Here is a 14,464-nt window from a genome sequence, read left to right on the forward strand (position 1 = left end):
CAGAAAGCATTGCCCACACATCTCTCCCAGAGCCCATTGGTTATCCAGGCATGAATCAGTTCACGAGCCCAGATTTTTGAGGTACAGTAGGAACACTTGCTTTACATTAACTGTCCTTAATTCTTTCATTTTTCCTTTGATATAAAACTACTCATATCACACGCAACTCTGCCTGAGGTGAAATTTCGTCCTGATTGAGGTTATGACTTTCTAGCCTGCTTCTATTGCAGACCCTGAAAAGCAGAGTTGTGTTTTTTGGAGGATGTCACGGATCTCAAACATGGCCTTCGTCCTTCCAGAACATTTCCAGATTTGTTCTGAGCATTGTAGCTTTTAGTTGTCTTTGAAGTCAGTCCAGGTGAGAAGCTGAGGAGCGCTGCCCTGTAAGGGCTGTGGGATGCTGCCAGCTGCAATCACACCAGTGGGGGCCAGACCTACTGCTTGGTACGTCTTAGTGAATTTGATTTACACCCTCCTCTGGAAAACAAAACAGAAACAAAACAACACTGGCACAGATGTCCTAGCAGATGATCTGATTTTAAAAGGGGGAAAGCTGTTGTCATGGTTTTCCCTAAGTATTCTGTGTCATGACATCATGCAGTGAACTGACAGAACTGCAACAGCTGCTAAGAGAAGTCTGCAGTCCCCACAGCACTCCTCTCTTTCCCATGTGGTTTCTGGGAGGGAGATACAAAGTGATGTAGTGGTGTGAAAGACACTCTTTTTTGCTCCATACCACTGAGTTTGCGGCACACAGAGTCTGTCCCATTCATTTGACTTATTATTCTTGATTCCTTTTGTTCTTTTATTATTATTAAATATTATCTCACATTCCTTTACCATTTTCAGTAAAATAGTTTAACTGGTGGGGGCACCCATTGTGCTTCCATTCAGTGTGGCACAATTTGAGCATTAAAAACTACACTGCCTTCTCAGGGAATCTGTCAATGGGACAAGAGATGTTTAAATAGGTTTTCAATTCTTCTCCTCTCACATTATTTTCCTTTCTCCCTCCTTAAATTTTTGTACATTTCTGTAATGTCCAAGCTGGCATAGACAGATTGTCATGGCTCCTGAACATGCTTCTCATCAGTCTTGGTCAGGGATCTGCCTGGTAGCTATGTAATACTGAGTGGCAGGGGGTGGGGAGGGATCTGGGAGAAAACCAGTCTCCATTCTTCTCCCTGCAGAGCGCTCGTATAGCTCATCACTAATAGGCACACTGACTTTCTCACTCAAACTGAAACTTCTAAATCACATTTTGCCTTCATTTCTTGTATATGTGATAGATCTTTGTGTACAAAATATCACGTGTTTGCTATAAGTAGACAAGCAATTATTTTGGACATTTCATATTCTCTAATAATATTTCAAGTGGCATATAATGACAGTGCTTGTGTATCTAAAAACAAACAAAAAAAAAAGGAAAAAAAACAAAAAAAAACAAGTTACTAGAATATAGATATTTCCATGGAATTCTAAAACTAAATGTTTTGTTAAAGTTTCTTTATTTTATATTGTCAGAAAAATCACCAGTGAATGAGATTATAATGAAATGTTGCTCTTGTTGTTATAGCAACTAACTTTTGAAACTGCTGTGCAGGCTGACAGATTGCACAGTGCAGTTTTGGGTGGGTTTTCTATAGTTTTCCATCATTTTACTTTTGAGGAATTTTAAATAGTTGGCAGTAGTGTTGTTGTTACGATTATTATGCTTGTCTCAAGCCTGTGGCTATACCTTTATTTTGTTCCATTGAGTAATATATATTTTTCAGGCTGTGTTAATTTCATTTCTACGTGATCAGCTCTTTCAGTAATTAACATGTAGCTGTGCCAACATTTTCCCAGCTTCTTACCTGTTCTCTGCTGTTGCCAGTATCAGATTAATTGATGTGGTGATATTGCATGTACACACTTGAGGGCTGTGTATTATAACAAGCTCAGCTCTCTGCTGTGCCGTCTTTGTTGCGCAGCACCGAAAAAAAGTTGGTGATGCCAGCGTGTGCTCAGAAATGTGACTGCAGTGCATGGGCAAGTTCCATAGGGCTCCACGTAGCTGGCGTGCAGCAGCAGGAGCCTGATGCTGACAGCTCATCTGACTCCTTCAGTCCTGCTCCCATAGAAAAGCCCCAGCAAAATGCATTGCCATGCTGATAGTGGGTGAACATAAAAAGCTGTTTCATGTCTGGTGACATCAGGTCAGCTCTGGTGACCAGCACTGTAGTACACGCCACAGCAGCCCTGGGCTGAGTTCTACTTCGGTGTGTTTCATTCATATGTAAGTTTTCCTGTGCATTGGGAAGGTTCTGTCTAAGAGCTGTCCCAAAATGGTATTTGTATGTCTGTTCAGAGTCACGCAGCAGTGTGGGTTAAGGCAGGAGGAGGCAGGGATGGGATTTAATGCGTTCACTTGTCTCACCATGAAGGAAGACCAGCAGGTTGTGAAGATGTGGTGAGCTATTTTGTGTTATTCCAAGGATGTGATGTGGTCTGAGATCCCACAAGTGAGAACAGATCAAATACAGCACTTCTTGTGCCCTGGGCTACTGCTATAAAACTGTTACCTCCCAGGAAAGATGGAGTTTTCCTTTTGACATAATGACAAGGATCAGTTTTCTCCCTAAGGTAGTGCTGTTTGCATTTGCGTATGCCAGTGAATAAAATGTGGTGTCGTAAGTGCAGTTTCAGATACTTCTGTCTTGCAGCACAAGATAAATTACCAACACTTTCATCACGTACAGTATTTTTACCAGCTGTGCTATGTGCCCTCTTTCCCTTAGAAAAAATTGATTTTCAGATATACAAAGGTTGAGCATTTATTTTACATATAATGAAAATGAGGGGATAAGCTAGCTAGGAGTGAAATCAGAATTTAGATTGGCTCTTTATAAGGCCATATTTCCTAAAAAGGCTTTTTTTTTTTTTCCTGCTCCATGTATTACAGAGATTTTAAATCTTTGTCGACTTTCGAAAGCGCAGCTCCTGAAGGACAAAGGATGATATATTCTTAGTGACTGGGTAAAGTATAGTAGTTTTAAAGACAATAAACGCAAGGTCATATTAGGGCAAAACAGTTAATTACCCACTTCATTATTGTCAAGGTTAATACAGTATTTGAGCACAGAAGCTGTTTTTCATCTGCTCTTGGATACAAGGCAAGACAGCGGTTCTTGCAGACAGATCCATTATAGCTTATCGCTGCAGGACAGACCGCTCCAGCGGCACCATGAAGGATGTCTACTGTCAGCGGTATCCAGAGCAAACGCCAGACCTGTCTGGAGAGCAATGGAAATGAAATGAGAGCTACAGCTTCGGAGTAGCGTGCTTTAATTCACAGAGATTGCATCCCATTGATTTTAATGTATGATGGTAATAGTAGCATAAAATTCTCCAGCACTCTTTCATTTATTTTAACATTGATCCATCCTAAATTGCACGGTGCTTTGAAAAACGTCCTTTAATGAACACAGGGTATTGACTATAACAAATCCCATCTTTCGGTGGTGGAAGCCAGTAAAGGCTGCACCTGCTGTAGGGTTTGATTTCTGTTTGTCATGCATGCCTGGGCACAGTACAGGTTTCCATTACACGATCTCAGTAGGCACAAAGATCTCATAAATCTTAGCGGAAAACGTTTGCAAATGTTGCGTTGCTTGTAACTGGGTGCTTCACCTGCAGCAACTTTGGAATTCCATGTTTGTGTGGAAACAGAACTCATCTCTTCAGTTTATAAAGCCTTTACGGTTTCAAAAAACAAATCATTAATGTCCTGGTATTACTTACCAAGGCAAATGATGTTTGTTTCCCTTTTTTGGAGCCTGTTTTTTTTTTTGTTGGGTTTTCTTTCAGGGTTTTTGTTTCACTTGTTAAGAACTAGAACTTTCCATCTTTTGTAGCTCCTGCTGTTGTGTTTCGGTTCCAGGAGCCTTTCCCTCTGCACGCAGCCTGGCACTGCACTAACCGTGCTGAGTTCCCCAACTGAGAATGCCACGTCAGCATTTGTGTTTTCCCCAGTCCTTCCCCATGCCTTTGAAGCTGGCTACTTCTGGTTAACATTAGGCTTTCGGTTGGGAAATGTGGGCCATAGTTAGGGGGGCTGTCAATCTCTGGCTTATTTCTGCAAATCCTAGGCAAGCTGCAGGGTGCTCGTGAGCCCCCAGCATACACCTTACCTGTAATAAATGACTTCAGGAGGAGTTAACCCTGTCTAATGTTAAGTATTCTGTAGAAACAGCTCCTTTGACTTTATTTTGTCGTTTTTGATGCTCTGTGAACATCTTTACAGAGCAATTTATTATTTTTATAGAGTAATGCCTGCTTTGGGACTTCAGTTTGGTTTTTTAAGCCTCCTAAATTATGAAGAATTACCTGTGCCCACCAGGGAGGCACTGCATGTCAGAGCTGTGTGCAAGCATCCCAAGTTTATTTGATAGCAATAGTGCTAGTTGTTTTCTTAATAAAAGAAAAACAAAAGTCAAGCTCTGTTAGGCTGTCTCGTTAAGCAATACGGGCATCTCAGCAAGATGTGTTGTCTTTCATATAAGGGAAGTGCTACATCTAAAAAAAAACCTAAGCAAATAAACACGTTGTGATGATGTAATAATAATAGCACTGTTTCATAAAAAATATGCATCACCTTAAGATCATGCTTACTCTCTCTGTTTCTTTACAACAAATGACTTTTGCATCCTAGTTTGCTGTAATAACAGCAGCAGTGTTGCTGTTCTTCACTGACATGGTTGTGGATTTCAGGCAGAACTGACAAAGTATTTTAATCTACATTTGCACTGCGCTTCTTGAGATTGGCAAATTTTTTCCTCCCCTTGCACCGAAGGACTGTGCTTGTACAATGAAAGGATGCCAAGGGTTGTCATCAGACACTGACATTAAAAATCTCTGCTATTTGGCTGCTCAAGCCCCCCACCTGGGCTAGGGAGCATCCTCATAAACCAGCCCTGGGCACAGTCAGCACCAGGCAGGCTTTTCCCAAAGCCACTGGTGTTGCTTTCAGGCTGTGAAAGTATTCGGCCGTGTGGAGCCTGGCCAGTGCAAACAAACCTGCTCAGCCTGAGGGGTTCATCCCAGCACTTCTCATTTACTGAATTTACTGGTAGAGAGGAGCGCAAAACAAAGAGAATTCCAGCCATCATTCTTGCAAGTCTGTGTTCTCCAGTAGTTGCCCACAGGCTGCTGGGAGAAAACAAGGGATTTTGAGATCTTAGTCCCCTTCGTTGATCAGGACTAGGTAGCACTAAGGTCACAGGGGTAACTAAGGCTTCTTCATAAACAGGAGTGTTAGTGACAAGCATTTTTTGGGGGGAGATGGGAGTTTCCTACATGACAGTTTTTCTACTAGTAAGAAAACCTGTTTGGTTTTTGTTTGTTTGTAATCCATCAAAATGGTGGCTTCCATCTGCAGAAAGTCCCTAAACATTGGGTTTCTGCCATCAGTGAATTCCCAAAAACATAATCCTTCAACTTGATTCTTCTAAAATTTCCTTGCAACCTAGGCTGAGATACCTTTTTGTGATTCATCACCCAAATCCTATGAGTATCTGCGTTTGAAAAACCTGCTTCAAAAGAGCATCTGTGTGGAGTAAAAAGGGGGAAACACTCCTTTCCTATTACCAAAGAGATTGTTCTGCTCTCAGGGTTTCCCTCTGACTCCGAGGTCGGTGCAGTACAGGTTGCTCCAGGAAACCTCTGCTTTGTGCAGGCTGGCCCCGTGGAGATCATTAAATTGGCATTTTTACTCCTTGGCATGCATTTACACTGGGGAAGTGAGATGGCAGTTGGGTATTTCAATCTTGTTTTCAATTATAAGCATTTCACTGTTGAGAGTGCTGTTTTATTATGTGATAATTAAATATGAATGATCTCGCATTCCTCCTGCCAGAGCGGCTGTAGCCTAACAAAACCAATTGCTCTCGCCTTGTTGAATGCTTCAGAAGCAAAAGGAGTGATCTATTTGCTGATCCTGATTTTTTCTGTCCTATTGTTTCAGTATTGCCGGCTTCAAAATAGCAAACGAGGCAAGTAATTACAGACATAAATCAGAGGAGTGATCAATCTGACTTCAGGATTGCTTTGCCCGTTAGCCCAGCTTTTCTCAGCTGTCTTTCTGAATAGCAAAGTATGTTGCTGTCGATATAGCAGAGGCAAAGCAGGAGCTGGAGAGGGATGAGGAAGAAGGCCAGACTTTTCTTAAAAATGTGCCCTGTCCTGTCTGCTGATTGCATTGCAGACCTTTCCTAGGCAAATAAATTAGTCCAGGATGCAGTACAAAGAGCTGTATTGCTTGTGCTGTAGAGCCCTTTCCATGGCCTCCCATCCCTGCTGCTGGTCCCTACATTTGGGGAACCCACCTGCTTTGTATGGAAGCATTTGGCTTTAGACCCCATCGTTGCACAGTCTTCTATAGATATTTCCTTGTTTTGTCTCGTTGGTGCTGTTCATCAGCTTGGGTCAGGCTTACAGGGATGCATTTTTGATAGAGCCATAAATGCTGGTGTTGTAGTGGAGAAAGGGCCAGCGGCCAGGCTGGACACAGCGTGGTACACCATTATCATTGTGCAGCACAGGCAAGCTGCTTGCAGAAGGACAGCTCCTTGGGATGACCACAGCAACTCCATTTAAAAACTAAATGAGTTAAGTAAGATACAACCTCAGATATTTAGCTGAAGGGATTCAGCAAAGCAAGTTCTGTTTCAATAGAGCTGTGCTGATTTATGGCCCAGGCCCTCAATCTGTACATCTTATTCTTGCAGGGCATTTATAAACATGATGCAGTGCTCAGTGGGAGTCAGCTGCTGAACGGATGCAGGAACTTGTTATGGTCTCAGATGGTGTTAGCTAAAAATAGTCAGGTTGTCTTGAAGGAGAGCTCTAAGGACTGCTTGCTTCCACCCTAACACTAGGACCATTGTTTGGGGTAGAGTTGAGTAAGGATGGGAAGGGGCTGAGGGCAGTCAATAGGAGGCAACCTGTATCTGCAGTACTGCTGTGCTCTCCTCGTCTAGTGCTGGGGGATCTAGGGGAATTTTACTGAATCAGGACACAGACAGGGCCACCACTGCCACCACCTCGTGGCATCCATCATGTAATCATCTCAAAGCCATGGTTGTGCACAGGGATTTACCAGATGCTCTATGTTGTAAGAAGGCATAGGTAAGTACTGTTTTTCATCTTCCCTCTGTGTGTCTCTTGCTCAATTAATGAAGAGGCAGTTCCTGGTGGTAGTTATGTCACGCAATACTGTAGTGTAAAAAAGACAAAACAAAAAAAAACATGGGATTTGATAAACTGTATGTTCCTTTCCACTCCAGCAATTTGCTAAAATGGCATGGAGAAGTTAACATGGAACAATATTACTTCTCTATACTCTGCAAACCAAAGTCAGCCTACCAGCTTGCCTTGAAGTGGTCCACTGAATAATAGCAAATTCAGTCACACCGAGTTTTTAAAACACAAACAGTGCTTTTAAATGTCTCTGCTGTTTGGTGCAGCACAGCTGTATCTTAAAGTGAAGTTGTATGTAAAATCTCAGCTTATGGTGGAAGCTGAATTTGTTTATTCATTTCTGCATGCTCTGCTATACTTTTTGAGGGTGTTTTTTTATGCTGCAACAGGTCATTGTGAGGTGTGTGCCAGGAGAATGTGCTGCATCACCACGTGTATTCCTGGGTGAATCACAAGACTTCTTTTCATTCATTTTGTTGGTCAGATAGTAAGTGAAAGTCAGTATTTAATCGGAGCAATTTTTTATTTCCAGACGATTGTTAGAGGAAATAAGCCTCGGAAGGATACTTCAATCAACGGCCTGCTCGAAGAGTTTGACAATATCTCTGTGACTCGATCCAACTCCCTGCGGAAGGAAAGTCCTCCTGCACACCATCAAGGCAATGCAAACCATGTGCCAAGGCACCAGGAGGAAAATGGCTATATCACATATTCGCAGTACTCCAGTGAGTCAGACACGACGACGGACTATGTCATGGACAAGTGCAGAGACAAGACTCTCTATGGGGAAGAGCTAGATAGGTACTACAAAGGGGGCTACGCTGCCAAGCAGAATGGGCACATGATGAAAGTCACTTCCAGGGACATCTATTATTCAGAAATGACACCCCTGAAATCAGACCTGTCCAGGTTCCTCCCAGATTACCATGCACAAGTGGAGGCAAAGCCCAAACCTCTCGAATATGGAGGTCTAAAGCTGGAGTACCAGAGGATTCCCAGTGGATCCTCTCTGGACTACAGAGACCCCTTCCCTTACGCCCTGTCCCGAGCGTCGGTGCAGAGCGAGTGCCCCAAGGAGAGGCTGGAGTACAGCGATGGTGACTGGGGGCACAGCCTGGCCAAGGATGACTATGACAAGAGGCCCAAGTCATCCTACGTGGATCCGGCGAGCCCTCAGCCAACGATGAGGCAGAGGTCCAGGTCGGGCTCTGGTCTGCAGGAGCCAGCCATGCCCTATGGAGCAAGTGCATTCAAAGCACACCAGCAGGGACACTCCTACAGCTCCTACACCTACCCTCGCTTGTCTGAAACTGCAGCAGGCATCTCCAAGGTAATGTTAAGGCCCCTGGTGTCACAACTGTCAGGACAGGGACCCTTGCAAAATGGGAATGCAAAAAATTAAGCATGTGCAAAACATTAAGGGCTGCGCTTAGATGCAGAGTGGTAGGAAGCATGCGACCATGGTCAGGTGGCTACAAAACCCCACCAAGTTTAATTGGGTAACTGAAAACAGATACTGGGGACCAGAGGTTTTAGATATTTGTTCTTAGAGCAGTTTGGAGATTTCCAACTTGCCGAGTTTTACTTGGGATTTTTGAAAAGCCCAACTTCTCTGTGAGTTTACATAGGATTAGGAGTTTGTATGCTAATGCAGATGTTGGCAGAGCAGGAAGATTGGTCTGGTTTGAGTGTCATTTACTTTTTGTATTCGAATCGTTGTTGCTGACATCTCTGTGCCACTTAGAAACGCGTTCCTAGTTTGCTGAGGAAAGACAAGCATGTCTGTCAGGCAGAGGAGCTGCCTGCAGCTCAGCTGGCTTATAGCAGCCCACACAACCACCAGTCTGGCAGGTCTCTGTTTGTGTAATGTGAGATTCATTAACCCTTTCCCAGGGAAGGGACTCACCCCTTCATTTTTAAACAGTGAAATAAAATCAAAGCGTCTCCTCACACCCAAGACATTTCAGTAGCCATTAGCAGAACAAATGGTCAAGATAGGAAAGCAGCTCCACTGTAATAGCTACAAGCAGCTCCTCTGCAGGAGCTGTGGTCTGCTTTGCCTTTTCTAAGTTGCATGAAGACCCATACAAGCTATCCTACCCTACCTTCAGTAGCTTGCAGTCTTGTTCAGCTAAAGGAATCTCTTATCCATGAGTCACACTGCACCAACAAAGACCTGCTTAAACATCTGATATCCTGCAAAAGACGGTTTTTCCTTCGGTGTAGATTCCATTGTATATTACTGGGTTCCCTTAGCAACAGACAGCAAGCTTGCTGTGACTTGCCAAATGTGCTGAGCTGGGTAGTTGTCGCCCGATGACACCCCCCTTCTGCTTATGATGGTGTCTGAACAGTGCATTTTCTTACAGCCTCTGTGTACTGAGAACTTGGTCCTGTCCAACTTCAGACCCAGATGTCATTCCAGACCTCTACAAATACACCATGGCCTCATTCCAGAGGCATGCCTGCACCTTGCTTAGGTCTTGGCTGCTTTGCTGATGCAGTTACTGTCAGTATCTGATGGTAAAGCGAGAGCAGTGCTGCTTTTTTTTCTTAGTCCAGATTGCATTAAAGCGCAGAGCTGGGCTTTGGAGCTTGAGGGTGAATGCTGGGGGAAGTAGAAAGGTTACCAGGTTTCTTCTTCTGCCTTGTCTGAGTCTGGGTTGTGGTGGGAGGGATGCCTGTACGTAGTTCATTGTGTGCAAGAATGAGGTGTTGAAATACAGATGCTGGAATTTGCAAGAACAGCTTGGGATGAGCTACCTGCCATTTCTCTTTTAAAACAATCATTTTGTCAGAATTGAGAAAGAGGAAGGACAGATCCACCAGTAATTCATGAACTCTCTTGTGCCTGCTCCTGCCAGATTTACAGCATTCAATAAGTTGGAAGGCGGAGGTGTATTTTGCAGGACTCAAAGCACTGCAGACACTTTGTAAAATAGCCCATTAAAATGCAGTAACAACTTTTATAAGGGAAAAAAAGAAGATGCCTTCATTTTGAACCATTTCTCTCCTTCCAGCATCAAAAGCACTCGTATAGCCTTGGTATATTGAAACTTGATGATTCACTGTTAAATGCAGCAGTTTCAATTCCCAAACCCATCCACAACTCCTGGACGTGAATAGCAGTTTCGTGTCTTGGATGATTACTGAGGAATCTTCTTTTCAAGGAGGCATTAGTAAGATAATGGTTCATTAAATGGGTTTACTAAGTGAGAATCAAGTCTCAAATCAGATATTGTACAAATGAAATTGGCTTTAAAGTATAATTAAAAGGGGGGAAAAGTAAGCATTGGAAAAGTCCTCAGGCACAAATGAATGGCTTCAAAATGCATTTAACAAAGACGTGCGTTTTGACTTGTAAATCTGAAGAGTAGGTGCAGAGAGGTATTATTTGCAGGTGGTCACCGTCAGGTAAATGAGACACGTGCCCTGTTCTGGCTGCAGGTTCCAGACTGTTCACGTCACACCTGGCTGCTGAGGTGGCCAAATGCAGACCCGAGTGGGGCTGCAGCCAGGCGAGCAGCCCAGCAGCAAGCAGCACAAGCATGGCACTGCAGGGCTGTGGCTTCGTCTGCTTGCCTGACCTGATCTTGAATGAGAGCAGGGCTGGTTTTTGCTTTCCTTTGTAGTATTTACAGACTTCTCTTTCGGTAGGTGATTTCATTCAATAGCAGGAAGAATAGAATTATTAGTGGAATCAAGTGTGTTCAATTTTGCTGTGCTGTGAAGAACTGCATGAGGACACGGCCGAGGAGCAGAGGTTAGGCTGATGGAGTCGCCTGGGCTCTCTACTTCACTGAGATTGCACGGGGTGCAGGAAGAGAATGGTTGTACTGCGAGTACACCAAAACACTACATTCAAAAAGCTTTCAAAGATCCTTAGAAAGGTCACTGAACATCTCAGTTTTCCTTTTAAAATTTCACTGCGGAATTTGCTTTTCCCAGCACACAGGGCATGCCCAGGAAATAGCAGGCGTGGGTGAAAGCCCAGTTGCAATTCATTGGTGTGGATCTAAATTTTAGACTGGGCCTTCCCCATCTCAGTATAAAAAGTGGTCAAAGCAATCATCTGTGTGGCTGTGCGTACATAGATGTATAGGATGGGGCTGGATTGAATTCCCCTCCCTCCACCAAACCATCTGAGCACTTTTCTGTGTTAATGAGGTGGCAGATGTCGCGTCCTTCATGAAACGCACCATGTCTCCGACTCCATAAGTGAAATCCTGACCATCAGCATTTGCACGTCACTCCCGTACAAAAGCAGCAGCTGTCAGCGTTGGGTGCAGGCAGGGCACAGCCAGGAGCTGCTGGGCACAGGGCTCACGCAGGAGCCGCCTTCAGCTGCAGCTGTCCCCACGCAGCCGTGACGCAGCGGCATCCCCTGTGCCCCATTAACGCACAGCGGGACCCGGGCGGCCGTGCCCGGCTCACACCCCGCACTCAGAAGCACCGATACAGCGCTGTGCTTCTCTTTTGCAAGGCTTTTCTCCCCGCAGCCAGGCAGCTCAGGCTGGAAGCTCGTCCTGGCTGTGCAGCAGCCTGCGGTGATAGATTGATGCTGCGGCAGATTTTTACTTTTTTTTCTTTCCCTTTTTTTTTTTTTTTTTTTTTTTGCAGTCTTCGCATAAAACGGTCAAATGATGTTCCACCGCAGAATTCAATTTCACAGTTCAGTTGGGTCCTTGATTACACTGCCAAATTCAGATTAATGTGCATTTAACTAACATGGATCAGGGACTCCTGGCCAGCGGCCAGCAGCAGTAGTAGCTGCCGTGAGCCGTGTCGGGGTTGCTGTGCTGCCCACCCCTGTGGGCCGCCGCGGAAATTGATTGATTAAGTGAATTCATTGCCGTAATTATTTGTAATTGTGCTACATCGTGAGCCTGTGTCTGACCACCCCCCGCCCCTCCGTGCTCCACATGTCATCTGGAGTCATATACATTATATCAGAAGCGTGGAGATGCCCCGTTCTGGGAAAAGAAAATAGCACTCTTGTTGCAGGTGTGTTTTTTTTGTCCTAGATCCTTTTCTTTTTTTTTCCACGGATGGAGACGAGCTGTTCTGTTTATGAATGCGGAGTATGTGCTGCGTTTTGGTGTAAGTAGCTTAGAAAAGCTAGGGAAAATACAAGGGAAGAAAGGAACCTGCCGATGACAAAGGCCTCCCATCGGGATAATTTCCTCCCAATTGTCTCCTATTTGAAATGAAAATTAGCAGTTTTGCGACACTGCAGTTAAGTAGTGTGTCACTCTGGAGAATGACTTAAGTAATGGTATATTGAATTAGTCTCCTCATTTTAGCTTGCTTGGTGGAAGTCCCTTTGAAGACTCCTGAGCGGCTCCCCGCTCTCACCTCATGCAGGTTACGTGCTGTCCTTGTAGCTCTCTGTGATTTACCCCCTTGCTTTGAAGTTGGTGCTCTTTGCTCATGGTCTGCAGTGCTCTCTCCATGTTGCTACGTTGCCACAGTCCCATTGCTCCCACTTGTGGTCTAAAATTCTGCAGGCAGCAGTGTCCCTTGCAGAGCAGAGTCCATGCAGGAGCGTGCTGTGCCAGCATCCTGCCAAGTCCATCCAGGCTGCAGAAAGTGAACTGAGTGGTCAGGGTTGGCCAGGCAGCTGGAGGCCAAGCTCTTCACTCATGTCCACTCCTCTGCTTTTGTGTTGCAGGTGGATTACGACCGAGCACAGCTGGTAGTTAGTCCACCGCTCTCCGGATCGGACACCTACCCAAGGGGCCCAGTAAAGCTACCTCAAAGCCAAAGCAAAGTCAGCTATTCCAGCAGCAGCTACCAGTACCCTCTGGTCTACCACAAAGCATCCCACTATCACCAGCCGTCCCTGCAGCCGAGCTCTCCGTATATTTCCACCGCCTCCTACCCCAGCTCCCCAAGTATCACGTCAAGTGCTTATCCCCCCCCCAGCTGGGGCTCCTCCTCAGACCAGCAGCCCTCCAGGGTGTCCCACGAACAGTTCAGAGCTGCCCTGCAGCTGGTCGTCAGCCCCGGTGATCCCCGGGAGTACTTGGACAGCTTCATCAAGATCGGGGAGGGCTCCACGGGGATCGTCTGCATTGCCACCGAGAAGCACACGGGAAAGCAAGTCGCCGTGAAGAAAATGGATCTCAGGAAACAGCAGAGGAGGGAGCTGCTGTTCAATGAGGTACGTTGCTGTGGGCACTGCGGCACAGGATGTGATCTGAACGGAGACCACAGAGCCAAATGAAAGTCTTTGTAAAATACAGGGGTGATTCCTGCGCTCATATGTGGTCCCTGAAAGAATCAGATCAGTTTCAGATGAGCTACGTCTCCTCCTGGCTTTAAACATATAATAACGTGGTGAGTGGGAAGACACTGTAAACAACTAAGACATCTGTCATCTGGTCCACACAGCACATCATGCACAGACACAGCCCGGTTGCTTTCTCTGGACCATTTCTGGTAGTTTATTCTGCTGAGATGGAGGATCATAACCGGCCTGAATATTAAAGAAGCAGACACCATACTCTGGCTTATTCATGCTTCTAGTTTTCTCCTTCCCTCCCCTCCTAATCATTTGTGGTCCCTTTCCTTTCTTGATGGCTAGTAAGTAAAGAGCTGACGATCCCTTTTTCGTGGAACTGTCTGTATTAATTCCCACATCTCCTGAGAGATTGCAGCCAGTTTGGAGATCTCTGCTGTTTTTGTAGAATTGTTTACCTTGTGTTTATTATCTTAAATTTAAGAACACTGGTTTTAATTTGCCATTTTTTCTTCCAATTTTTTAGTGTTCTGAGTGCCTTCTACACTTTGAAGAGTTTCTACTTCTTACCCCTCTAAGGAATTTAGTGTTCCTTATTCTCTGCATTTTTTGAGATCGCTTACAAGTACACTGATCACTGCCAAAAACACTGCAGGTCCCCAGGGAAATGTCCTGTGAGAACCATTTGATCCTATCATTCGTTTCATGTATTTTAACTACAAGAGATCATCCTTCAGCGCATTAAATTCTTGTTTCCTTAGAACCTTTAAAAAATGCCACATTTTAAAAATAACAGCTTTTAATTGAAAGATTTTCTTTAAAGATTGTTGACCTGTCACCTTGAAATCCTAGCAGAATGGCCTTGAGCAGGATCACACAGTGACAAGAAGTTCTAACAGGTTTTTGAGGCACAATTTTCTACACGCTTCCCTATTATACTCAATTTGTAGGTGATTATTACAGTCACATGATAGTAGTTAATTT

At 44.7% G+C, this 14,464-nt stretch overlaps 1 protein-coding gene across 2 annotated transcripts in view; it reads left to right on the forward strand.

Annotated features, from left to right (window-relative positions):
- The window catches only part of PAK5 (p21 (RAC1) activated kinase 5), a 57,328-nt gene that overhangs the window by 31,642 nt on the left and 11,222 nt on the right, over positions 1 to 14,464 (forward strand). For both annotated transcript variants that reach the window (XM_065731540.1, XM_065732356.1), the window contains 2 exons: positions 7,772 to 8,569; positions 12,911 to 13,402. In XM_065731540.1, the coding sequence (XP_065587612.1) occupies positions 7,772 to 8,569; positions 12,911 to 13,402 (1,290 nt within the window). The remainder of the gene's footprint in view (positions 1 to 7,771; positions 8,570 to 12,910; positions 13,403 to 14,464) is intronic.

Source organism: Cyrtonyx montezumae, unplaced genomic scaffold, assembly GCF_038088225.1.
Source record: "Cyrtonyx montezumae isolate F1298 unplaced genomic scaffold, pur_monq_1.0 scaffold_0, whole genome shotgun sequence".
Lineage (NCBI taxonomy): Eukaryota > Metazoa > Chordata > Aves > Galliformes > Odontophoridae > Cyrtonyx > Cyrtonyx montezumae.